Source organism: Agelaius phoeniceus, chromosome Z (assembly GCF_051311805.1).
Source record: "Agelaius phoeniceus isolate bAgePho1 chromosome Z, bAgePho1.hap1, whole genome shotgun sequence".
In the NCBI taxonomy this organism is placed as follows: Eukaryota; Metazoa; Chordata; class Aves; order Passeriformes; family Icteridae; genus Agelaius; species Agelaius phoeniceus.
In genome coordinates this window covers 66,533,384-66,556,035 of record NC_135303.1, presented here as the reverse complement: position 1 = coordinate 66,556,035, position 22,652 = coordinate 66,533,384, and the positions used below count along the sequence as shown (strand labels likewise).

General features: G+C 40.9%; 2 protein-coding genes across 2 annotated transcripts in view; one reads left to right on the top strand and one right to left on the bottom strand.

Annotated features, from left to right (window-relative positions):
- The window catches only part of RCL1 (RNA terminal phosphate cyclase like 1), a 33,289-nt gene extending 14,512 nt beyond the window's left edge, over positions 1-18,777 (top strand). Inside the window, exons 7-9 of the mRNA XM_054651949.2 lie at positions 1,356-1,512; positions 10,913-11,016; positions 17,153-18,777. Of these exons, the coding sequence (XP_054507924.1) occupies positions 1,356-1,512; positions 10,913-11,016; positions 17,153-17,303 (412 nt within the window). The 3' untranslated portion in view covers positions 17,304-18,777. The remainder of the gene's footprint in view (positions 1-1,355; positions 1,513-10,912; positions 11,017-17,152) is intronic.
- Positions 16,310-22,652, bottom strand: part of LOC143692269 (uncharacterized) — a 28,797-nt gene continuing 22,454 nt past the window's right edge. The window contains exon 6 of the mRNA XM_077172192.1: positions 16,310-16,604. The gene's annotated coding sequence lies outside the window, so the exon portion shown is untranslated. The remainder of the gene's footprint in view (positions 16,605-22,652) is intronic.

Sequence of the window (22,652 nt, the reverse complement as noted above, 5' to 3'; positions counted from 1 at the left end):
ACTAGATACATAACAGGGATAGATGTGTTTTCTTAAGCAAGGAATGAAATACATCACTACTGCCACTAAAGGCAATTTGAGCTCCCTTCATTTCCAAGTCTGTTGCTTTGAAGAGATTAAGATCAAGGAGTCATGATATGTTCAGGAAACCAAGATTCAGAGTTGACTGTACACCTTCTGATGGAAATGATAATATTAAGGATGGGACTGACGTGTTTTAAGGAAGTGTTAAAGCAGTATGGGTTGTCTTCTGCTGAATGGCTGAAGGACTGTCCTCTCACTAGCGAGGACTGGAAAATTAATTTATTGTACTTCCACAGATTTTGTTTAGTGACAGAACACAGAAGTGGTGGATGCGATTCAGACAATTTTGCTGGTATCTGTCATCTCTGATGTCTTCTTCCTTGGGGTTGAAAGATTCTGGATAACTCATTTGACAGTTTTCTGTCTGTATGCTCAAATGCAGGCATGCATGTTTTCTTTCACTGTTTCTGCTTTTTGAAATATTTCGTTAAATTTTGTTAGATTAGAAAGTTTATGAACCTAGAAATTATTGAAGAAACTTTTAGTATTTTTTGTATTTTCCAATCCTTCATCACATTTAGTATGCCAGGATTGTAACTTTAATGGCTCCAAACTGCTTACAGGATCAGAATTGCAAAAATATTTCTGGGAGCTGTGTAGTTTTGGGGTCTCAACTTTGTTTTTCATCTGTTTATGAAATTTAAAAAGTCAAATGATTTGGAGGAGCAACATTATTTTTACTACATGCAGTTCATGCAGAGAGGTAAACAATAGCATGGCAAGAGGAACTGAATCACTTTCAACCTGGCTGTCTGGGTTTCTGATGCTACTGTGACATTCACCTTAAATATGAATCCAGTATGATAGCAGTATCCTTGATACTAACTAATTAGTCTAATTTTGCTAAATATTGCGGCTTCCAGGGGAAAGAGCTAAAGCCTTAAAGAAGGGTAGTTTTGGTTTGGAATGTTGCAGAGAAGAAACACCAGATACCTCTGAAATATTTATGAAGCACAAATTAAATACATCTGAAAGTACCCTCCTCTATTAAAAAAAAACCCAAACATTTCAGAGGTTTGTATGGCTCTTCATTTTCTTTTTCATTTTCATATTTAAAGAGTTTGGCCCAGGAAAAGCCAACATAGAGGGTTTTGTGGCAACTGTGGTCCGGGGTTTAAGTACAGTTGTTAATTTTCTTTTTCCAGCATCAATCTATTGCATCAAACAGGACGTTTGTCACCGTATGGGAGGAGCCGTTTATGACTTGAAGTTCTTGGCTCATTACTCCAATTTTGTCCTTAAATCAAATGCACTTTTTCACTTTCTTTCAGATCACCAGGTTTTGGCATGTGCCTTACTGCAGAAACCATCAATGGCACTATTCTCAGTGCTGAGCTAGCCTCAAACCCTCAGGGCCAGGGAGCAGCTGTGCTTCCTGAGGAACTGGGCCAGAATTGTGCTAAGCTGCTGCTTGAGGAGGTCTACAGAGTAAGTGGCCAATATGTTTTGTATATTTGTATATAAATGTAAGGGAAGGGGATGATAAAATAGGTAAAAGGATAGGTGTTTTGGTGACACCCTCAGACAGACTCAGATCCAAGTGGAGAAAGGATCTGATGCTGCCAGTGTCTTTTTCATCCAGGTAATGAGTGATTTTGCATGGTTCCTTTAACAGTGTAATGACTTACTGGGGCATGTGATTTCCAATGTCTGATATGTGTTGTTATGAATCACGGGAGTGGCAAATTCTTCTTCTGTTGCTTTTTGTCTGGAACAGAATTCAATTAGCTTCACATTGGCTGTTACTCTTCTAAATAATATGGATGGGTGACATAGTCCATGCTTCTAAACTAGTGGTTGGAATGGGAGATTATGAGTGGAAGAACATAGGAGCGGCAGAAGGGGGAAAAAACTCGTCAAGGCTTCGTGTTGACCACTTTGTTATGATGATGACAACAAAGTTAAATGTGCTGAGAATTGCTGGTTGTATGAAGAATTGTCTTAATGGGTTGTTGGAAGAGGCTAGGATGGTGTTTACTTAGGAATCCTAAGTGCATCACAGTTCTATTCAGAATAGATTTTTTTCTTTATTAAAATGATTTTCATTTGTGGCAAGAATTTCAGTGGATAAGCAGCTTTCAGTGTTACAAATGATTTGGCAAACATGAGTTTCTGATTTAATAAAGAACTTTCCAGCTGCTTTGTTTTTTATCTCCACAGATGTTTAAATAACTATGTTTTACCATTGATAAAACATATTTGGCCTTTAGGAGGCAGTCATCTACAAATTTTTCTCATTATTAAAAAAAAAAAAGTGGTTACTCTGAACTGTAATAAGCTATATGACTTCCCAAAGTGTTAAAACTGCCATTATTGAGATTCTATTTTAGGGAATGCAGTTAAATATAAAAAAGCCCCTCAACTTCATAAATCACATCCATACCTGTGTTAGATTGTTCATCTGTGCCCATTTTATTTTTATTTTTCCCTGTTGCAAATCTTTTATCTGTTTGAATTACCAGTTGGCCACTTTTTCCAGTCTTCCATTAATATTTTGTCTATAGTTATTCAGCATATAAATCATGTTGCTAAGGGACTTTTCTTGCCCAGGCTTCTTGTCTCATGGAAATGCCACTGCCAAAATGTTCTTCCTGGGTTGCTGGGTACAATCTAGATCCCTTGTACTTGAAACTCTGGCCTGTGTGGAGAATGTAGTCACAGCTAGTGGTGGAAACATCTGTCTCTTTCTGCAATTATGTATGTCATGTAGTTATTTTTATTTCAGGTGTGAACTGCAAAAATCTTTTGGTACATTTGTTTGTGTAATGTCTTGGAAAAGATCTTCTGGTAGTCATATGTCCAGACACATCAAAAATCCAGTTTACACATACTTTTTATCAGCAACAATAGGTTTTTTTTTTTTTCCTTTGGAAACCATTTAGCACTTGATAGATTAAAAATAGTGAGGCAGTTCGTCCAGATAATATATTTTGCACAGACTCAGATGTCAGAGAATTTACAAAATGAAGAGCACTGGAAAGGCCTAAAGCAAGTAACTTTCTGCTTTAGTGTATGGCAGCCATTTGAATATGATGAGTCAAGTTCTGCAAAGGATAGTGAGTGTCTTAAGACAACAGGAAAAATGTTTGAGGAGGCAGCAGGGTTGGATAAGTCTTTGAATCATAAAGTAATAGGCTGTCAGGTTTCAGTGTCTTTGAAGATCAGAATCTGAGTGAGTGAGGTTGTTAGCTGTGGCTTGCTATGGTACTGCTGGTGCTGCTGGAAGACTCCCTTATGTGTGGATGACTTCTGTCCCAGAGAGACTGAAAAATGCTGAGCAGTGTACAGACTATTTGTCCTTCACTATAGCAGCTTACTATGGAAAGTTCTAGTTTGCTAGCATTTTTGGCTGTTGTGCTACTTTTTCACTGCAGTGCTTAGTCATTATTTAGTGAATTCCCCTCTCCCTCCATCATGGGCAATATGATGGGTTTTGTTATGTAGTTTTTATAATACATACTTGAATTTATGTATGATACATGTGGTCCTACAGTACTAGCCTGAATTTTGAAAGATGAGGTTTCTTCTTCATTTTCTTTCTTTTGTATTTTTTGGGGGTTAGTTTGTTTTTTGTTTTGGGATGGACTTTTTTAGGGTGTTTGCTTTTCGGACATTTATTTTTTGTTTGGGGTGATTTTTTGTTTGTTTGGTCTTTTTGGTTTTTTTGTTAGGTCAGTTTGATTTAGTGTTGAACACAGAGGGGATATAAAAACATGTTGCAAAGTGCACAGTGCCTGTTTAGGTTTAATGTACTAGTTGTTTATGTTTCTTTGCCTAGGTAATATGTTAAGTGAAACTAAAAATCTAAAAAAAGCAAGAATAGATTACTCTGAACAGGCAATCTTTAAGTCCCACATCTTTTTATGCCACCTGCTTGTTGAATACAGGGCTCAAGGGAGAATTTATTTTCCTGGTTTTAGATCTTCTCTTTATGGGATTATTTCACCATCTGTGTTTTTACCAGTAGGTACTCTGCTGTGGGAGCCAGGGAGAGTTCACCAGACCAGGGCACCCTGAGAGCACTGGAGACAATTCTCTGTTTAAAGGATTTAGGTGTTGGGGTCACCCACAAATTTGCTGGAGTTGCAGTTACTGTTGAAAGGGGTTCAGGGACGTTTTGTAAAGTGCTTGCCATTGTGTAAAGTTTAAACCTAGAAAATCTAAGGATTTGAGTTTTGCTAAAAGTCCTTTTACTAAGCCTTCAAAAAGATATTGTGTTGCATGATTCTTGGAATCAGCAGAGATTTTTTAATGCGCATTTGTTGATGGAAAGATGTCAGAGCTAATAGACTAGTAAGTGGCACAGTGGCTCTGCAAGAGGGGGCAATGGAGTGACTGACTAGCATTGTCATTACAAATCCATATGCAGTTCTTTCTGAAGCTTAATTGTAGAAGGCCAGTAAGGGTTTTAACTCCTGCCTTTGAAAGACATTGTTTATGGGAGGTTTATTTAGAGAGTAATTGGCAGAATGGAAAATCTGGAAGAACTGGAAAAGGATTTAATTTTTATATTCTTTGTAATCATGAAAAGTAGGGGAGTACGTGTACCTATTTAAGGCTGAATTCTTTAATGAAGAAAGGCTGAGTTGCTAGGGGACCTTGAAGGGGCAGGAGGGCTAAAACTGTTTGTTTTATTGAACTAGAGCTAAAATGCGTGAAGGATTTCATTGATGGCTTAATTTTCAAGATGGTCTTACTTCAGTGTAGTCAGGCTTTGCTCCATTCTTCTGGGGAAAAACCCAAACCCCAAAAACCAAAATACAAACCCTCTGCAATAATTTGTTACTTTTTGCGTAACAAATTACTGAGTCCTGCAAATATGTACCCACAGGTAATGGAGGAAATTGTGTGTATCCCAAAATATAACTAACACTTAGTCAAAGCCGGGCTCAAGCTCAAAAGAAAAAATCTTTTCGAAACACTTTTGTCCAATACGGGGAGTTGTGATATTTGTATGTACATGTCAGCTTTAGTATTTGTACAACATTTAAAAATGGATGGGATTTTAAGGGATCTGTGTCTAATTGTCACAACTAGCTTGATCTGGCTCTGTAGTCAGTGTAAATAATAATGGAGAAACTACCATAGACTGAATTAATACAGTGTAGAAGCTGCATTCTACATTGGTAATGAGCACCAGCTATTTTGGAACAAATGTACCTTGGCTCTGACTTTGCCCATCCCATTTCTTTTGCGAGGGTTGTTTCTAATTTTTGACTCTTGAATAAGTGGCAGGTGGATTGATAGTAAAAAACTTGGCCTCCTTGGGAATGTAAAGTCCTTCACTTGGCAGAAGTTACTGTTCAGTCATTAGATTACAAGCAATCACTTAATATCACTGTCTGGGAACTGCCTTTGTAGGAATGGTTGCAAATGAGTGGTTTAGATTACTTAAATCATGGGCAAAAGTATTGTCAAAAGCAAGTTTTTGTATAAATTTGTTGACGTGCTGCAAAGTTTGATGGCAAGGTTCACTATTGGTTATTACACAGTTGAAGCACGCAAAGAAAAATTGGGTTAGAGTGAATCTACAATGATTTATACAGAGAATGGGAATGCAAAAAGGGTGAGGATGGAAAAGGATAAGGCTGCAGAAGGGTTAAGGGAGGTCCTCCCTTTGGGTCACAAAAGTGTATCCCTTGCAAAATGTAGCCTCAGACTTGATCAACAATTTGTCTGAAGAACTAGCAGCATTTAATCATTGACTCCTGGAATGCTGACACAATCAAATACTTCCGTAAGGTGCATGAGCACCAGTGCACACAGTATGGGGAACAAACAGGATGAGCTAAAGACTTGCATGCAGTCGCAGGGCTTTGATCTTACTGCGGTGACAGACACATGGTGGCATAGTTCATGTGACTGGAATGTTGGCATGAAGGGCTACACCATGTTCAGGAGAGACAGCCCTGACAGTGTCGAGCTCTGTCTTGATGAGGATGATGGGCTTATGGATCAGGATTAAACAGCAGACTAGTAAGGGTTTTTGCTGTTGTGGGTATTTGCTGCCTGATCAGTAGGAGAAAGTGAATGAGGCCATCTACAGACATCTGAAGCAGCCTCAAAGTCACAGGCCCTGGTTCTTTTGGGGGACTTTACTCCCCTGACATCTGCTGCAGAACCAGCACAATGAAACACAAACAGCCCAGGAGGTTCCTGGAAAGCACGGATGAAAATTTCCTGACACAGGTAGTGGAGGATCCCCCAGGCAATGGTGTGCTGCTCAACTGATACTAACAAACAGATAAGGCTTTGCTGGAGGTGTGACCATGAGAGTGTGGAACTCAGTTCCAGATGAGGAGAAAGCAGGGCAGCAAGTAGCCACAACCACGGACTTCAGAGAGCTAACTTTAGCTTCTGCAGGGAGATCTTCATGAAGAATGCCATGAGAACAAACCCCACAGGGTCCAAGAGACCATGAGGGGTCCAAGAGAGTTGGTTGATATTCAAGGATCACTTCCTTCAGGCTCAAGAACAATGCTTCCAAATGTGGAAGAAATTGGGCAAAGGGGAAGAGATCTGATGGATAAATAAAAAACTACTCTCATTATCAAGGGTAAGCAGGAACTGGAAGCAGGGTCAGGTTACTTGGAATTCATATAGAGAGATTGTCAGAGTATGTAGAAAAGAGACAAGGGAAGCCAAGGTCCACCTGGAATTAAGTTTGGCAAAGAATGTCAAGGACAGCAAGAAAGGATTTTTCAAATACATCTCTAACAAAGGGAAAAAGGATAATATGGGCCTGATACTAAATGGAAGTGGGACCCTGTTAACAGAGGACCCAGAGGAGGCAGTTAGTGAATGCTGCCTTTGCATTGGTCATCACTGACAAGACCAGCCCTCAGGGATCTCTGACCCAGGAGACTGGGGACAAGGAAGGCTTGAGTGGAGACTTTCCCTTGCCCAAGGAGGACCAAGCTGGAGTCAGGCAAACCTGGCATTTACAAGTCCATGGGCCCTGATGGGATGGACCCACAAGTGCTGAGAGAGCTGATAGACAACAAGGTGGGCAATTTACAACCATCTTTGAGATGCTGTGGTGATCAGGAGAAGTGCCTGAGGACTGGAAGGAAGCAAACATCACACTGGGCATAAAAAGGGAAAGAAGGACCCAGGAAGCTACCAGACAGTCAGCCTCATATGAAGTCTTGGAAAGATGATTCTGGGGGCCATTTCTATCCACATGGAGGACAAGAAAGTGAACAGGAGTTGTCAGCATGGATTCATTAAAGGTAAATCATACTTGACTGATCTGCTTCTCTTCAGTAATGAAACAACTAGATGAATGGATTAGTGGATATTGTCTACCTTGACTTCAGCAAGGCTTTTGACACTGTCTCTTACAACATCCTCATAGGCAAATTTTGGAAATGTGGATTAGATGAGTGGACAGTGAGGTGAATTAAGAACCAGCTGAATGGGAGATCCCAGGAGGTTGTAATCAGCATTGCAGAGTCGGGCTGGAGGCCTGTCACTGGTGGTGTCCCCAAAGTTCAATACTGGTCCAGTATTGTTTAACTTCTCCACCAATAACTTGAACAAACGCACAAATGTTTTCTCAATGAGTTCACTGATGACACAGAGCTGGGAGCAGTGGCCAATACCCCAGAGGGCCGTGCAGCCCTTCAGAAGGGCCTTGAGAAGGTGGAGAGGTGGGCAGAGAAGAGCTGTGAAATTCAGCAAAGGCAAATGCAGGGTTCTGCATGTAGGGAAGAATAACCTGGGCACTAGCAGAGGCTGGGAACTGAACCACTGGGGAATAGCTGTCTGTATTCTGGGGGACAACATGCTGTCCAGGAGCCAGAGTGTGTCCTGGTGGCCAGGAAGGCCAATGATACCCTGGGGTACATTAGGAAGAGCACTGACAGCAGGTTGAGGGTCTTGATCCTGCCCCTCTACTCAGCCCTGGTGAGGCTACATATGGAATGCTGTGTTCAGGACAAGAGAGGCATGGTGCTCCTGGAGCAAGTCTAGAGGAGATGACAAAGATGATTAAAGGACTGGAGCATCTCTCTTAAAAGGAAAGGCCAAGTGAGCTGCTCCTGTTTGGTGTTGAGAAGAGGTGACTGAGTGGTGACCTTATGAAGGGAGTGTGCCAGGAAGATGGATCCAAGCTCTTCTTGGTGGTGCCAGGCAGTAGGGCAAGAGGCAATAGACAGAAACTGATGCACGGGAAGTTCCACCTAGATATGAGGAAGATACTTTTACATATCCTTTACAGTGCAGGTGATTGTACACTGGAACAGGTTGCCCAAAGAGATTGTGGAGTCTCATGCACTGGAGAAGAATAACCTGTGCCATGTACTCTGGGGTGATCCTGCTTGAGCAGGGAGGCTGGACTAGCTGACCTGCTGTGATCCCTTCCAATCTTAACCGTTTTGTGATTCTGTGACTAATATTTACAAAAGTATTCAGTAAGATTTTCTATAAGCTCAGTAGCAACTTATTTGAAAAATTAAGAGATGGCAACATTCATACTACACTTGATGTAGTATATTTAAATCAATTCATACATGCACACAGATAGACATAAAGATGTATATAAAAAGGTTGAAAATTCCCCTCAAGTTTAGTAAAATATGTCAGATGGCTTTGTACCTGTAAACACTTTGAAGGGTTAAGCTTTGAGGGTTGAGTGTGTCAGCGCAGGCCCTGTCAACAGCTTTTGGTGATTGTTCTCTAAGTACTGAAGATTTGAGGGTTGTTGAGCCTCAAGAGCTGTACCACTTCGAGGGAGGTGCTGATGCAGCCTTGGAGAACTCAAAGACCCTTGCTTAGTACTGCTGCTAGTAGGGTTGTGAGGTGCTTGGCTTTAGCCTTCTGTCATTCTCCATCCTGGCCATAATCTGGGTCAGTTGTTACTGGAATTTTTGTCAAAAGGTGCAGTGACAATAATATTGTTCCACCTGTGCTGTGATTTAGACAAAAATAATGTTCCAAGACTGTCCATTAGAAAACAGCAGTTTGTTAGGCAGAAGTTCCTGGGAGCAGACTGTTTCTGGTAAGCTAAAAAGGAGCTTAACTGCCCAGGAGCCATTAATCAAGGTCAGTGTCTAATGAGAATTCCTCAGGAGATGGTAGAGTGGCTCAAGGGGACAGCGCCACAAATGTGCATAGCAGATTGCTACTGCACAGCAGTACTGGGGACGACTGACTCACTGCAGCAATGTAGGGAGCTTATGTAAGCAGTTAGGACATGATGGATGCATTGTGTTTTATTTCTTAGGACATGGTTGTCTCCATGCTGATTGAAGCTTTTGTATAAATTGTGTTATAAAAGTAGATACTTTATAATGTTTTCAGCTCTAGAGAAGTAAAACAAGCTCAGAAAATGTGAAGTTTTCATCCAAGTAAGAAGGAGCATTTTGAATTACTAATCAAACTACAACTACAGAAAGTCCAGTGTCAGGAATATCCTTACCAAACTCTTATCTGCTTTGGTATATGTTTCATTGGCAAATACAGCTGGTGAGATCTGTGGCTTTAGATTGCACCAGCAAATTCTGCAAGTACTCTGTTCACTCAAGATAAAGCAAAATTTTTATCAGTCCTATAGGCAGCATTAGGTTATGTGAACTTCATTTTGGTGCGTCAAGTTCACATAGTTAAGAGGGCAAGCACTGCTGTAAGAGCATGTTTTAGGAGTTGGGTCATGGTAGTGAATGCAATAGAGCTACTTATTTTGCTGTGCTGTAGTTCCTTGCATATAATGCACAGACTTTTTTTCAGAAGAATAGAGCTGCAGCTTGTCACACAGAAGAAAGGCCATCTTGAAAATTAAGTCTTCAGTATCCCCTCTCAGAAAGGCTCTGCCTTTCTGCCTCTCACTGAGTAGATGTTCTGAGGTTGTCACATTGGCTGATTCTCTTAATCTATGTAGTCCAAAATATATTTTCTCCCTTGCCTTCTTGGATAGTGTTATGTCTTGAAATTATGATAGGTTACCTTCCTTGTCAACAAAGGTAGCTGTCAGTTTACCTTATTAGAGAATTTGGTTTTTAAAAAGTAAGGTTTTGGTTTCATGAGAGCCTATTCTGAAGACTTAGCATTAGGCCTGATGCAGCAGAAAACTATTGATAGATTTCATGGGGCTGGTCTCTACAGCAGCTTTGACTGAAGGTATCCCTTTAAATTTATATTCTAGCTTTGTAAACAATTCTTATTTCTAATTCTAGTCTTCCAGTTCTAATTAATGTATGCATCATAGTAAATATTTTCCACATACAGAACAATTTACCTTGCATATGACTTACTACAGTCAAATATGTACATGAGTGTGTGTGCTTCTGCTTAATTTTATGTATGGCTCTTTCACTAGCAATAAAAAATCTTCTATTTTAATGATGGAGGGGAAATGTTTTACAGGTGTAAACTCATAAAAGTTGGCAGCAAGGGTTTTTGTGAATAAGTGCTAAATAACTTTTTAACTTGCTGTTTTCCACGTGCTAACACTGAACTATTTGTCCAAATGTAACTATTATAATATAGTGCTGGAATTCATCGATCTTCAGATGCATGTCAACTAGAACTAATACCTCTTTTCAATTTACTGGAAAGAAATTCTTCAGTGTTTACATTCTGAGGTGTTAAAACAGATTAGGAGGGATATTTAATGTGATCTTCTTATGGGTTTTAGTTCTGTTCTTTTCCTAGCCATGTGAAATTGATTTTTCATTGTTAAAAAAATCTAGATTTTTATCTTCTTGGCCCTTAAAAATTGGGAGTGGTATTTCACCCTTTTAAGTGTATCTTTTGCCTTTGTTACTCTCCTCCCATCCCAATTGCTGGTTTGTACAGAGATTAATTATTAAAACATTTTGGTTTGCAGGGAGGCTGTGTAGATTCAACAAATCAGAGCCTTGCTCTGCTCCTTATGACCCTTGGACAGCGGGATGTTTCCAAAGTCCTGTTGGGACCTTTGTCTCCATACACGTAAGTTGTTTTGTTCAGTTCACTTACACAGTCTTGTTTTAATTCACTAGTTTTATTGCACAGCTATTTTTATATATGGGAGATTTTGCCTATGGTAACAAATAGAACAACTTGTACCTGACTTCAAATGAGACAAGTGGTGAAGTTGCCTTGGGTTTGTTTCTACATGTTAGATGAGTCCCTTACTGTTCTATATTATTCCTGTTTCTGAGAATTGCAGAGACAGGGTTTATTGATGGTTCTTGACGTGGAATGTATGTGTACATCAGTTGGCTTTTTATTGCCTAGTGTACACTACTATATTTTCCCTGGTGATCTCTCTGTAGCTGTGTCATTAAATGTTGTATTTCAAATGGCTAGCCAGTGATTCTTCCTATGAAACAGCTTAAGACTTCAGTTCACGGAGCTATGTGCTATTTTAAGGTTTTATTGGGCAGCAGAATCCTATCTGGTCCTTCAGTCTCAGTTTTTACTAAAGCTTTGTCTGTAGCTGGTAGTTGTTCAGGGGATAGAAAAGAAATTAATTTCTTACATTGCTAGTTGTAAACACAGGTCATAGAATCATCAAGGTTGGAAAAGATGTCTAAGATCAAGTCCAACTTTTGATTGAACACTATTTCTCAACTAGACTATAGTGCTAGATCTGGTTGTTTCTTTAACACTTCCACAGATTGCGACTCCACCACCACCACGATGGGTGCCCATTTCAATTCTTAACAGCCCTTGCAGTGAAAAAACTCTTCCTGATGTCTAACCTGAACCTACACTGGTGCAGCTTGAGGCCATTTCCTCTAATCCTGTCACTTGTTGCCTGGGAGAAGAAACCAAACCCTCACCTCTGTACAATCTCCTTTCAGGCAATTGTAGAGAGCAATAAGGTCTCCCTGAGCCTCCTTTTTTTTCCAGGCTAAACATCTCAAGCTCCCTCGGGTGTTCCTCACAGGACTTGTATTCCTTCACCAGCTCTGTTGCCCTTCTCTAGACATGCTCCAGCACCTCAATGTCCTTCTTGGAGTGAGGGGCTCAAAACTGAGCACAGGATCTGAGGTGTGGCCTCACCAGTGCCCAGTACAGGGGGACAATCCCTGCCCTGCTCCTGCTGGCCACACCATTGCTGGCACAGGCCAGGATGCCATTGGCCTTCTTGGCCACCTGGGCACTGCTGGCTCATGTTCAGCTGCTGTCACCAGCACCCCCAGGGCCTTTTCCTGTGGCAGCTTTGCAGCCACTCTGCCCCAGCCTGTGGCACTGCCTGGGCTTGCTGTGACCCAAGGGCAGGACCCAGCACTGGGCCTTGTTGAACCTCACACCACTGGCCTGGGCCCATGGTCCAGCCTGTCCAGATCCCTCTGCAGAGCCTTCCTGCCCTGCAGCAGATCAACACTCCCACCCAGCTTGGTGTCATCTGCAAACTGACTGAGGGGACACTCAGTCCCCTCATCCACGTCACTGATGAAGATATTAGACAGAACTGGCCCCAGAGAGCCCTGGAGAACACCACTGGTCACTGGCCACCAGCTGGATGTAACTCCATGCACCGATACTCTCTGGGCCCAGCCATACAAATGGTTTTTTACCTAGTGAAGAGGGTGCTCATCCAAGCCATGGGCTATTCCTATAGTTCCCTGGGTCCTCCCTTCTGACCCTGCTGGTATGAGCATCACACTGGCCAACTTCCAGTCCTCTGGGACCTGTTCAGTTAGCCAGGACTGATGCTACATGATGGAGATTTTCTTGGTGAATGCTTCTGCCAGCACCCTCAGTACCCTTGAATGAATTCCATCCAATCCCATAGAATTCTAAATGTCTCAGTACTTCATCGTGTATTGCAGAAGATCTATTCTGCTCCCTGTACCCCAGCTAGGGGGCTGGTTGCCCTGAGGATGAGTCTTACTGTTAAAGACTGAGGCAAAGAAGACCTTGAGGACCTCAGCCTTTTCCTCATCCTTGATTACAATGTTCCCTTCCACACCCACTAAAGCATGGAGATTTTCCATGGCCTTCCTTTAGTTTTTAATGTATTTATAAAAACACCTTTTATTATCTTTCACAGCAGTGGCCTAATTGAGTTCTAGGAGAAACTGGTTAGGGAAACAAATTATCAAAAAAAAATTCATCAAAACAAATTTATCAAAACAATTTATCAAAAATTTAATTTTTCAGACTTGCAAGGGATTTAATAGATCACAGTTATTTCTAGAGACTGAGCAGTTATTCTTTAGTCAGATGAAGGGAGGTTTGTTTATCTGGCAATGGCATCAAATAATAAGAGCATGAACTGTCCTTTTTCGGTTATCATGGTACCGGTGCTGTATACGTGAAAGGTACAGTACTGTGATAACTGAAGAATGGTGGTGCCATCACATGAGAGCTAAAAATTACCTAACTGCTCTTCTCAACTCCTGATACCTTGGAAACAACATTCATCAGATTTTGAGGGGAAGACAGGGAAGTATCCCATTGCACAAAGGGGAAGTAATCCCCTATAAAGTAAGTATTCATGTGGAAGGTATCAGAAGAGTAGATATTAGTGTTTGAAGTGCACAGTTAAGCATAAGAGACAATCCAATCACTTGTCATTGTGAGTATTTTTAAATTTTTTACCCTTTTTTTCTTCTGTGAAAATCAAGCAAATACACTAGTTTATTTTGTAAGCAGGATGAATTCAAGTTGGTGGGTTGTCACTTCTTCCAAGCTAGGTGTATACAGCAGGGATAAAGGTCAGGAGTACACATACTGAAGCAGCATATTTTAAAGTCTATGATTCTGTGAGAATCTGTGACTCATCAATCCTATGGGATCTGTTCAGATAGAATGCAGCTTTTTATGCATTCAACAACTAGGGCTTTTTATGCCCTCAACTAGGGCTGTTTATAAAGGACTGGTAAATTTGGTTCCCAAGCAACTCATAGGGCACACAAGCTTATGAAGTAAATTGCAGTATTGTCATGTTCCGTGTCGTTGTTCCTTCTTTTCTTTCAGAGCTGTGACATCTCTGTATTTAACACTTTCACCCTACAGAATCTGAAGTTATTTAAAAGCTATATTATTGGCTTCCCTGTCCAGCATAATATAGCATGAATGTGACAGTTCAGCTGGCTGCTGAGAGCATCACATGGGGACAAAATGCTTTGGAACATGTCCATTAGAATGAGGAAACTTCTTATTTTCACAGGAGACATTCGTTGCCTCAGCTAACTATGGGGAGTGGAAATGAAACACCATGAGCAGGGCTGTCCTGAGTGGCAGTGGAGCTAACAGTCTGCAGGGCCAGCAGCTGCTGTTACCCCTTTCTTAGTGTCTGTATTTCACAGAAGCAAGTGCCTTTCTGTCAAGCTGAGCTTAAAATCAAATGCAGAGTGCTGGCCATCCCACTAACTCACAGAGGTCAGTCTGGCAGGACAGACCTGTCTGCATGCTGGTGGATCAGCATGCGCCAGGGGTACATGAAAGGCAGCAACAGGAAGGCCTGTTGTGCCCCAAAAGCTCGAGTGCCCCAATCCATGGCTTTGCAAGGGTTTAGGGCCTTCAAGAGGTGGGGTTAGGGTGCCTCTGCCCAGCCAAGCTGACACTTTCAGTTTCTCCCCTGACTGGGGATGCCCACTCCCGGCTCCTCAGTCTGTCTCCTGCAGGGAAGGTGTGTGGCAGGACTTAGGAGAGCCGTGCTGGGGCTGCTGCTGCTGCTAGCAGGCAAAGCCCTGTGCAGGCCCCAGTGAAGCTGAACCAAGAATGCACTGCTGGTACACAGGTCTTCTCTCACACTGCTCTCTCTGTTAGTTGGTTGCTTTGCTCAATATGTGAAGTTCTTGTGTACTTGTTTGTAATTCTTAGCAGGCTTTGGGGAAAAGACAGCACTTAGATAAACAGGCCTTTTACTCTTGTTGGTTTTGGCTACAAGGCTTCCAGTGTGGCTCATGTAGCTGTCCCTGCACCTAAGAAGCAGCTCTGTTCAGCTGCTGCCTTGTTCTTGCCTGAACACAGAGTGTAAATTTTCAGCCAAATAAACCTTCTTTGTACCTTTCACCCCCTCCCTCAGTCCTGCAGCCTGTGCCTGTGTGGTTGGAGTGCCCTCTGCTATTATTTGAGGTGCCCACTTGCAACCCAGACCAACCTCGGAGCTAATACAAGCCTGCTTTCTGTCACAAACCTCTACTTTCCTGCCTCTTTCTCTTCTATTTTCAGGGTTTGTACCACTTGTGCTTCCACTGTTACAAGACAAAGCTGGCCTTTTGGTGCTTCTGCATTCTCCCCTGGTGTCCCCAGGCAGCCTTCCCCTTGCTCGCACCCCAGAGAGCCTTTCCCATGTATGTAGGGGCTGATATTTTTCTCACTCAGCCTTTATTCAAAAGGAAAAAGATGCAGAGATGCAGGGTAGCCCAGAGAGGTATGGGCTGAACTGATCCCACCAACATGTTGCAGAGTTCCTGATCACCTTTTAGGATTTTTCCCTGAGTCTCTGGCTCCACATGGCCTCTGTCATTTTTACAGTTTATTCTGCAGTGTCTCCTTGCAGTTCACTTCTCCTGTTTTGGGCTTGGCTGCTTTCTTGTCACACTGCCAGAGCCTGTGAAAGGACCCAGCTAAGGAGAAGGCTGATACAGAGCTTGTGGTCTGTCAGCTTTACTGGAGCATTTGTGCCAGCATATGCCCATTTGCCTACTATAGCTGCAATGAGAAACCTTGCAACTGGGGAGGCATGGAAGAAAAGGTGCTTTTCAGTTCTTTCTTTCAACTGTTAGTTTATTTGAGAGATGAGAAAGCTGGTGTCTGTGCTGAAGCAAGTTATCAGTCCAGGAAAGTGCAGGAGAAAGGATACATAACATTGGGAGCAATGTTCCCACATTCACCCTGCAGAGGTATTTAGCAGATTGCCCCAGAGATACGTGAGATCATCCCAAGCATGCACCAGTGTAGGTGGCACAGCCTCTCTTTTTCTAGCTCCTGCCATTTTCCTCCTCTCCCATGCATATATCTGAGTGCAGAAACAGCAGCATGCCCAGCTGAAGTGTATAAAGCAATTTGCTCCTGCAATTTTCCTTGTACTCCTTCACAATTTCTGTGGATAGGAGCTGCCAAGAGGCTTTCAGAGGCCTCGTGATGCCACAGTGGGGACAGGCTTAGGCTTTTGTTCTCCTTCTTCCCATTTTGTGGATACTTACTCTTGATTTGTTGTAATGATGTATGTGTGATTAGCTTGCAGTTATGCTTTCAGCATGTAGAGCAGACAAGCTAATGTGTGAACTGGATATCCTCATTCCATTTCTTTGAACTAAGAAAGGTGCATACCAGTTGCTGGAGGAGATTAAATCTTTATTCAAGACTGCAGACTTGCTTGTGGCCATGACTGGAAGAGTCCAAACTTTTGTCAGAAACAATTACAAGTTTTCTTTTGTAGTCTTTTGGTGCAATTGCATGTTCCTTCTTTTGGAGAAGCCAGCAAAAATGTTTTCTTGGATGTTTTTGGTTTTTTTCTTTTTTTATAGTTTTTCGTGTTACTCGCCCTCCAGTCAGTGTTTGTTTAGGATCAATGTGATTGTTCAGTTTTTTGTTGCCTTTCTGTCTGAAATGATGAAAGGAATTTTTTTTTCCTGAAAATGAGAAAACAGGAAGAATTCTAAGTCTGAATATAATCCTAATGAAACATTTAACTGAGAAGTGGAGAAGTCAGTAATCAGTCAGAAATCAAACACATGCTTTGGGATCTCTCTTAAAGTATGCACCCATGCCTGTTTATGTTTTATTTCTACTTTAAACATTAGGCAGGGGAAAGGAGAATCATGGGTTGGTATGGGGTATGGGGTTCATATAGCCCTGATGAAGAGTCAGCATCAGGAGTAAATAACCTGCCTAGCTACATTTCTCTCCTTTCTTTCTTCTTTCCTCACCATTTTGTCTTGCTGTGTTACCAGCCATTCCTCTCTCTGCTTCTACAGAGAGTGCAGAGGTTTCAGGAAGGGTCACTAGCAACTTCTACAACACAATGAGAATAGTGTTTGGAGCTTGTAGCCCTGTTTCTCTGTACTAAGTAATATTTTCTTATTTCATTCACATGCTCATTGCTGGAATCTGTGTTAGTACATAATGCTATTGGACTTTCTGTTTTGTTTCTTAAACAGTATTATTTTCTCTCATTCAGAATTGAGTTTCTGCGACACCTCAGAAGCTTCTTCCAGATCATGTTTAAAATTGAAACAAAGACCACTGAGGAAGAGCACATGGGCGGGGAGAAAGTTTTGATGACCTGTGTTGGCATTGGATTTTGCAACCTCAGTAAAACTATAAGATAAAAAACATGTACAGACTCTGTGAAAGACAGAAAATGCTGCAAAGATCTAATAAACCGTACCTGTCTCTGTACTTACTCTGGCACAGGTAGACCTGTGATGATTCCAGCGTAGGGTTACCCAAGCTCACTGCACAAAAACAATAAAGCTGACTTCAGAGTATTTAGATCTGTGCTATTATAAATGCAATGCCAGTATTCTGTTCTGCTTGGAGAGGCTCTCTGGAGTCTCAGCTGACTTGGGACTCTTTGCACTGTATTCCACGGAATGGGACACAAGTGCCTCATGTCACTGTGCTCTCAGGCCTTAATGAGGTGAGTGCTCTGGTTTTATGTATTTACTGCTTTCACTCGTAGCTTTTTCTGAAAGGTTTAGATAGAGAGGGAAAACAAAAACAAGCTTTGCATTGCAAAACAAATGATCACAATGGAAATATTAGATTATTGAGGCAATTGCAGAGATAATATTGGCATGAAAATTAAAGCTATGGCAGCAATTCTTTGTTTATACATTGTGTGTGTGTAGAATTTGTCAAATGCTCCACTCCTGTTTACATTTACTAAATTCACAGATCACAAAATAGTCTGAGTTGGAAAGGACCCAGAAGGATCACTGAGCCCAACTCTTAAGTGAATAGCCTATACAGGGATGAAACCCATGACCTTGGCATTATTAGCACTGAGCTTTAACCAGCTGAGCTCATCTCAGGGTTGCAGCTTCAAAGAAGAATAAAATATCTTCTATTATTTTTCTAATGTCAGAATACTGTAGAGGAGATCACAGCCTATACTTGACTTATTTTAGCCTCTTTTGCAAAGATGGGCATGGGAGGAGAAACCTCTATGGCATCTTTTGATTTATCACATATATTCTTTTTAGGTTTGTTTGGCATGCTATACACGTGGCTCACAATTAGTTGTTAAAAGTAGCAAAAATGGCTGTAGGCTTTGAGAAAGAAAAATTTATTCAGTTCCAACATCATATTTTGTGCATCTGCTCCCTTTTTAAAGTGCCAATAATGCTGTATGGGATGGATTGACAGATGCAAAACAGCTTCTACCAGATTGTATATTTACTCATGAAAGGCCTCAGGTAGATTCCAGGCAAACCTGTGGAAGTTAATGCTGAACTCTTGACACAAGGGAAGAAATTTATATTTGACTTCAGACTATCCTTCATGTGTCTGGAGGAATATAAAACTGTGTCAAAAGCTGCTATAAAGAGAGAGCAGATACCAGTGACTATGTTAAAATGGTTTCACAAACTTTATCTGATGCCACTGTAAAGTGGGCATTACTTCTGTAGTATGAAGAATGTATATTGGACCCAAAAAGGACTTGGACAGAGGTTCATTATTTGATTACTGTCTTGTTAACTTTTGCAGGCCGTGTGAGTAATTTTTTTATTGTACTTTGTTTGTGTTGCAATCTGTCAGACATGATTTGAAAAAATAAAGTTTGGTTTTTTTCCTAAATAAGGTTTTATTTCCCTTTGAAGCAAAACAGACAACAACTGGGGAAAAAAAAAAGCCTGGAAGTCTTTCCTAAGCCCTTCATAACATAAATGGCTATCTTGAACTGATACATGAAAAAAATAACTTTAGGAGTTGCCAGAGAGGGAGGAAGGGAAAGGGTGAAGCCATTCCTGTAATTTATTAGCTTTCCAAAATTTGACTTGCAGCTAAGGAAATCCTAAATAAAACAATAGGATGTGAAGTAAAATAACTTGATTATATTTTTTATATTTTAAGTTAGAAGAAGGAATATAGTCGTGAAAGAATTTACCTTGCTCCCTTCTGTTGCTATGTAATGAAAAAACTAGAAATTTCATAAATTAAAATTACCCAAAATGCAAGTCACTACTGATCCAAAAGGTGAAATGTACAAACTAAAATTAAAAGCCACTTGAATAAAAATATAAAGCTTACATTAATTAAAGATCCAAGTTTGTGCCACAGGTCCAATTTCCGAAATTTGCTTAAATAAAAATTTGCAAGTATTGTCACAATTTCAAAAATTAAAAGCTTTATTCTTTTTAAGCTTAACTATACAGCTGTTTTTCCAAATGTTCAGTTGCACCAGGCATAGAGATGGCAATAAGTTGCCCAAGCAGCAGTTATTATGTTACACAATTACCTGTACTTAACCTCAGTGTTAAAATTGGACTGGTAAGCCTTAGCCCTGCTGCAAATTGCATAGCTCTACAGCAGAACACTTGCTGCAACAACTCAAATCCTGTGAATTTGCTTGTTGCCTTACAGAAAAAAGCAATGGTATATGAAACTGGTAAGTTTTTCAAGAACAGTCACTCTTTGGAGAAATATTAACAATTCCAGAGGAGGTTTTAGGTTAGAACTGTCTTGAAGTTATATGGCCTTCATGTTCTGGGAAAAGTACTTATTAGAAGGAAATCCTGCAGATAAAAGCTTGTTTATCGGCAAAACAGCAACTGACATCTGCTTTGGTGGTCTGATCACACGAGCAGTAAGATAGTTAATTTTAGAGCTGGACAGAGGAAATGCATTTTTGGTGAAAAAAATTCATAGTGTTGGTCACCACAGACTTTATGGTGAAGATGATAGTTACTAGGAGACACATCTTTCATCTCAGTCCATCCATAGCAGAATAATACTCAGGTAACTTAAATTTGAAGTGATTAGCTGTACATAAATAATCCTGTGCTCTGAACAATCCATCAGTAATTTAGTTAATCCCTTTGGGTGAACAGCTCTGATAATAGAATCAAAATGGTTTTGGTTGGAAGAGACCTGTTAGGTGGAACTAGATCCCCCCAACCAGGTTGCTCAAGGACCCATTTAGTCTGGCCTTGAACACTTGCAGGGATTGGGCATCCACAGCTACACTGAGCACTGAGCTGCTGTTAGAGCAGCTCACTACCCTCACAGTAAGGAATTTCTTCAAAGAGCTAATCTAAACGTACCTTCTTTAGCTTAAAGCCATCACCACTTGTTCTGTCACTACATGCCCTTTTAAAAAGTTCCTTTCCAGCCTTCCTTTAGGTTCCATTAGGTACTGACTTAAAGGTGCTATAAGGTCTCCACAGAATCTCATCCAGGCTGTACAAACCCAACTCTCACAGCCTGTCCTCGTGAGAAGAGGTGCTCAAACCCTCAGATCTTTACTGTGGGCCTCCTCTGGACTTGCTCCAAGAGGTCCAGGTCTTATTTTGGAGTCCCAGAGCTGAATGCACCACTTCAGGTGCAGTCCCATGAGAGTTGCAGTCACAGTGGTGATGTGAAAAGTATTTGTAAGATTTGCCTTTACCTTGCATCTCCTGCCAATTTTGTAATACCTGTTGTCAAACTTTCTTCTATGATGTTATGATTGTAGTTTGACTGCACCTTCTGTGGTTATGTCAGAAAATCTTGCTGTAGGACAGTTTCTGGAGTAGAAGAGATTATATTGGAAGCAAAATTGTTTCATTCCAAGTGCACTTTATCAAAGGCATATGGCTAGAAGCCAGTGTAATAACTGTCTGGGGAAGCATACAGTAGGTAATTTAGCTGGGCCAAAACAGTAAGTACATGGCTGTCTTGGGTAATGTTTTCAAAATGGTGTTTTGTTACTGCCAGAGCATATATACTTTCTCTCTTCTTCCTCTTCCCCATGGGTGATACGGATTTTGTTTCAATCCACAGAGGCATATTTCTGTGCTTGCAAATTCTGACATTTACTTCCCTGTTTCTCAATCATACTCTTGAGAAACCAGAGGCAAAAAAAGACAAACAAGAAAAGAAACCAATTTTCAGGATGCATAATTTTGTCTATGAGTTAATTTCCCCCTTTTCTTTTCTTTTTTTTTTAATACTGTATGGCCATCTCCATGCTTTTATTTTGTGTGTCTTATGTGTGTCCACTTCTATTTAGTTTGGCTCCTAAGGGATCCCAAGTGAGACACACAACTGCATCACAGCAACTCTAAACAAAAATGTGGAAGGAGCATCTTTTGCAGTTACTGCTTAGGTCCTGGTAAGCTGTATCTTAAAAGAGCATTGACGATGGGGACTATAGTGTCTTCCTTGTGCCTGTTGCCTCTGAGCAACACTGACAAGCTCTGAAAAACACCTATAACCTGTTGTCAGTGAGAAGGGTAAAAAGACAGAAAGTCCTGCAGGGAAGAGATTGTGTGGGCTGAATTGTGTGGTGATGGCGTTGGATGAGTAACAGAAGCAAGTCATGCTCTGTGTCACAGCATCACAATGTCCAAATAGCACTTAGACTAGATATAAATTGAATTGTGGCATTGCTACAAGACAGAATTATTAGGATGATTTGTAGTAAATCTGTAGCAATAGATGTCAGGTGTTAGTGCTAATCTCTTTCCTGGAATAGTAAGATTATGTATATACACTAAGAAAAGTGCCCAGAGCTGTATTCCCTGTGTATTAGAGAGTATAGAAATATTCCGTGTATGTAGCAATAAGGAGACCCAGAGAAGAAACCTGGTTTAAGGTGGTATTGATTAAGGGTGTAGCCACAAGAAAACAAAGGCCAAAATAAATTCTTTACATGAGGGTGAGCAGTGGCTGGGTGCCCATGGAAATTGAAGTAGCAACTGCTCTGCACAACTGAGCACACAGAGGTAGGCTGTGTCTTTGTATATTTGTCCTCATGCTGTATGTTTGCCACATTGTCACTCCGTCTTCTCAGTACCAGTTGGCCATGCTTCCCTGGCAGCCTCCGCTGTGCTGCTCATACAACAAACATCAGTGCTCCTTCAACAGTGATCCCATGGTGAAAATCTGTAGGGCCTTGAAGGTGTCTGGTGCTTAACTACAGATGAACTAGTAGGATTAAGGGCTTGATTCCAGTGATCATCACTACATGGCAATGACACATCCCATTTTACAAAATGCAACAGGCCCAGGAGGGCACTTATTTTTGCAGGATGCCTCAGAAGTTACATGCTTCAGAACAAATGCCTTACCCCTTCCCACTGCATTTTTAACCTGCCGCCATGTTGCTCCTTGAAAGTTACTTAAATCTTTTTTCAATCCTAAACTGTCTCCAAGGATAACAAAAAAAAATGCTTTTGCAAATTTTGCATAAATTAGGTATATTTTCTTAACTTTGATGAATGTGGATATATTCCATAAGTTAAGACTATGGTTCTAAATCATCATCCCTCAGCACAGAAGGACAAACAATCTTGTGTGTGATAATAAGTTTTGATTCTGTATAATATGCTAAAGATTTGCAAGATGCATCTAGATCAAAATATGCATGAATTTTGTTTATTTACTCTTTTTTATTTTTAACATCATGAAAGTGGGGAAAAAAGAGAAGAAAACCACAGTCATACTGTTTTGTTTGTGTGCCAGCATTCAGAAGG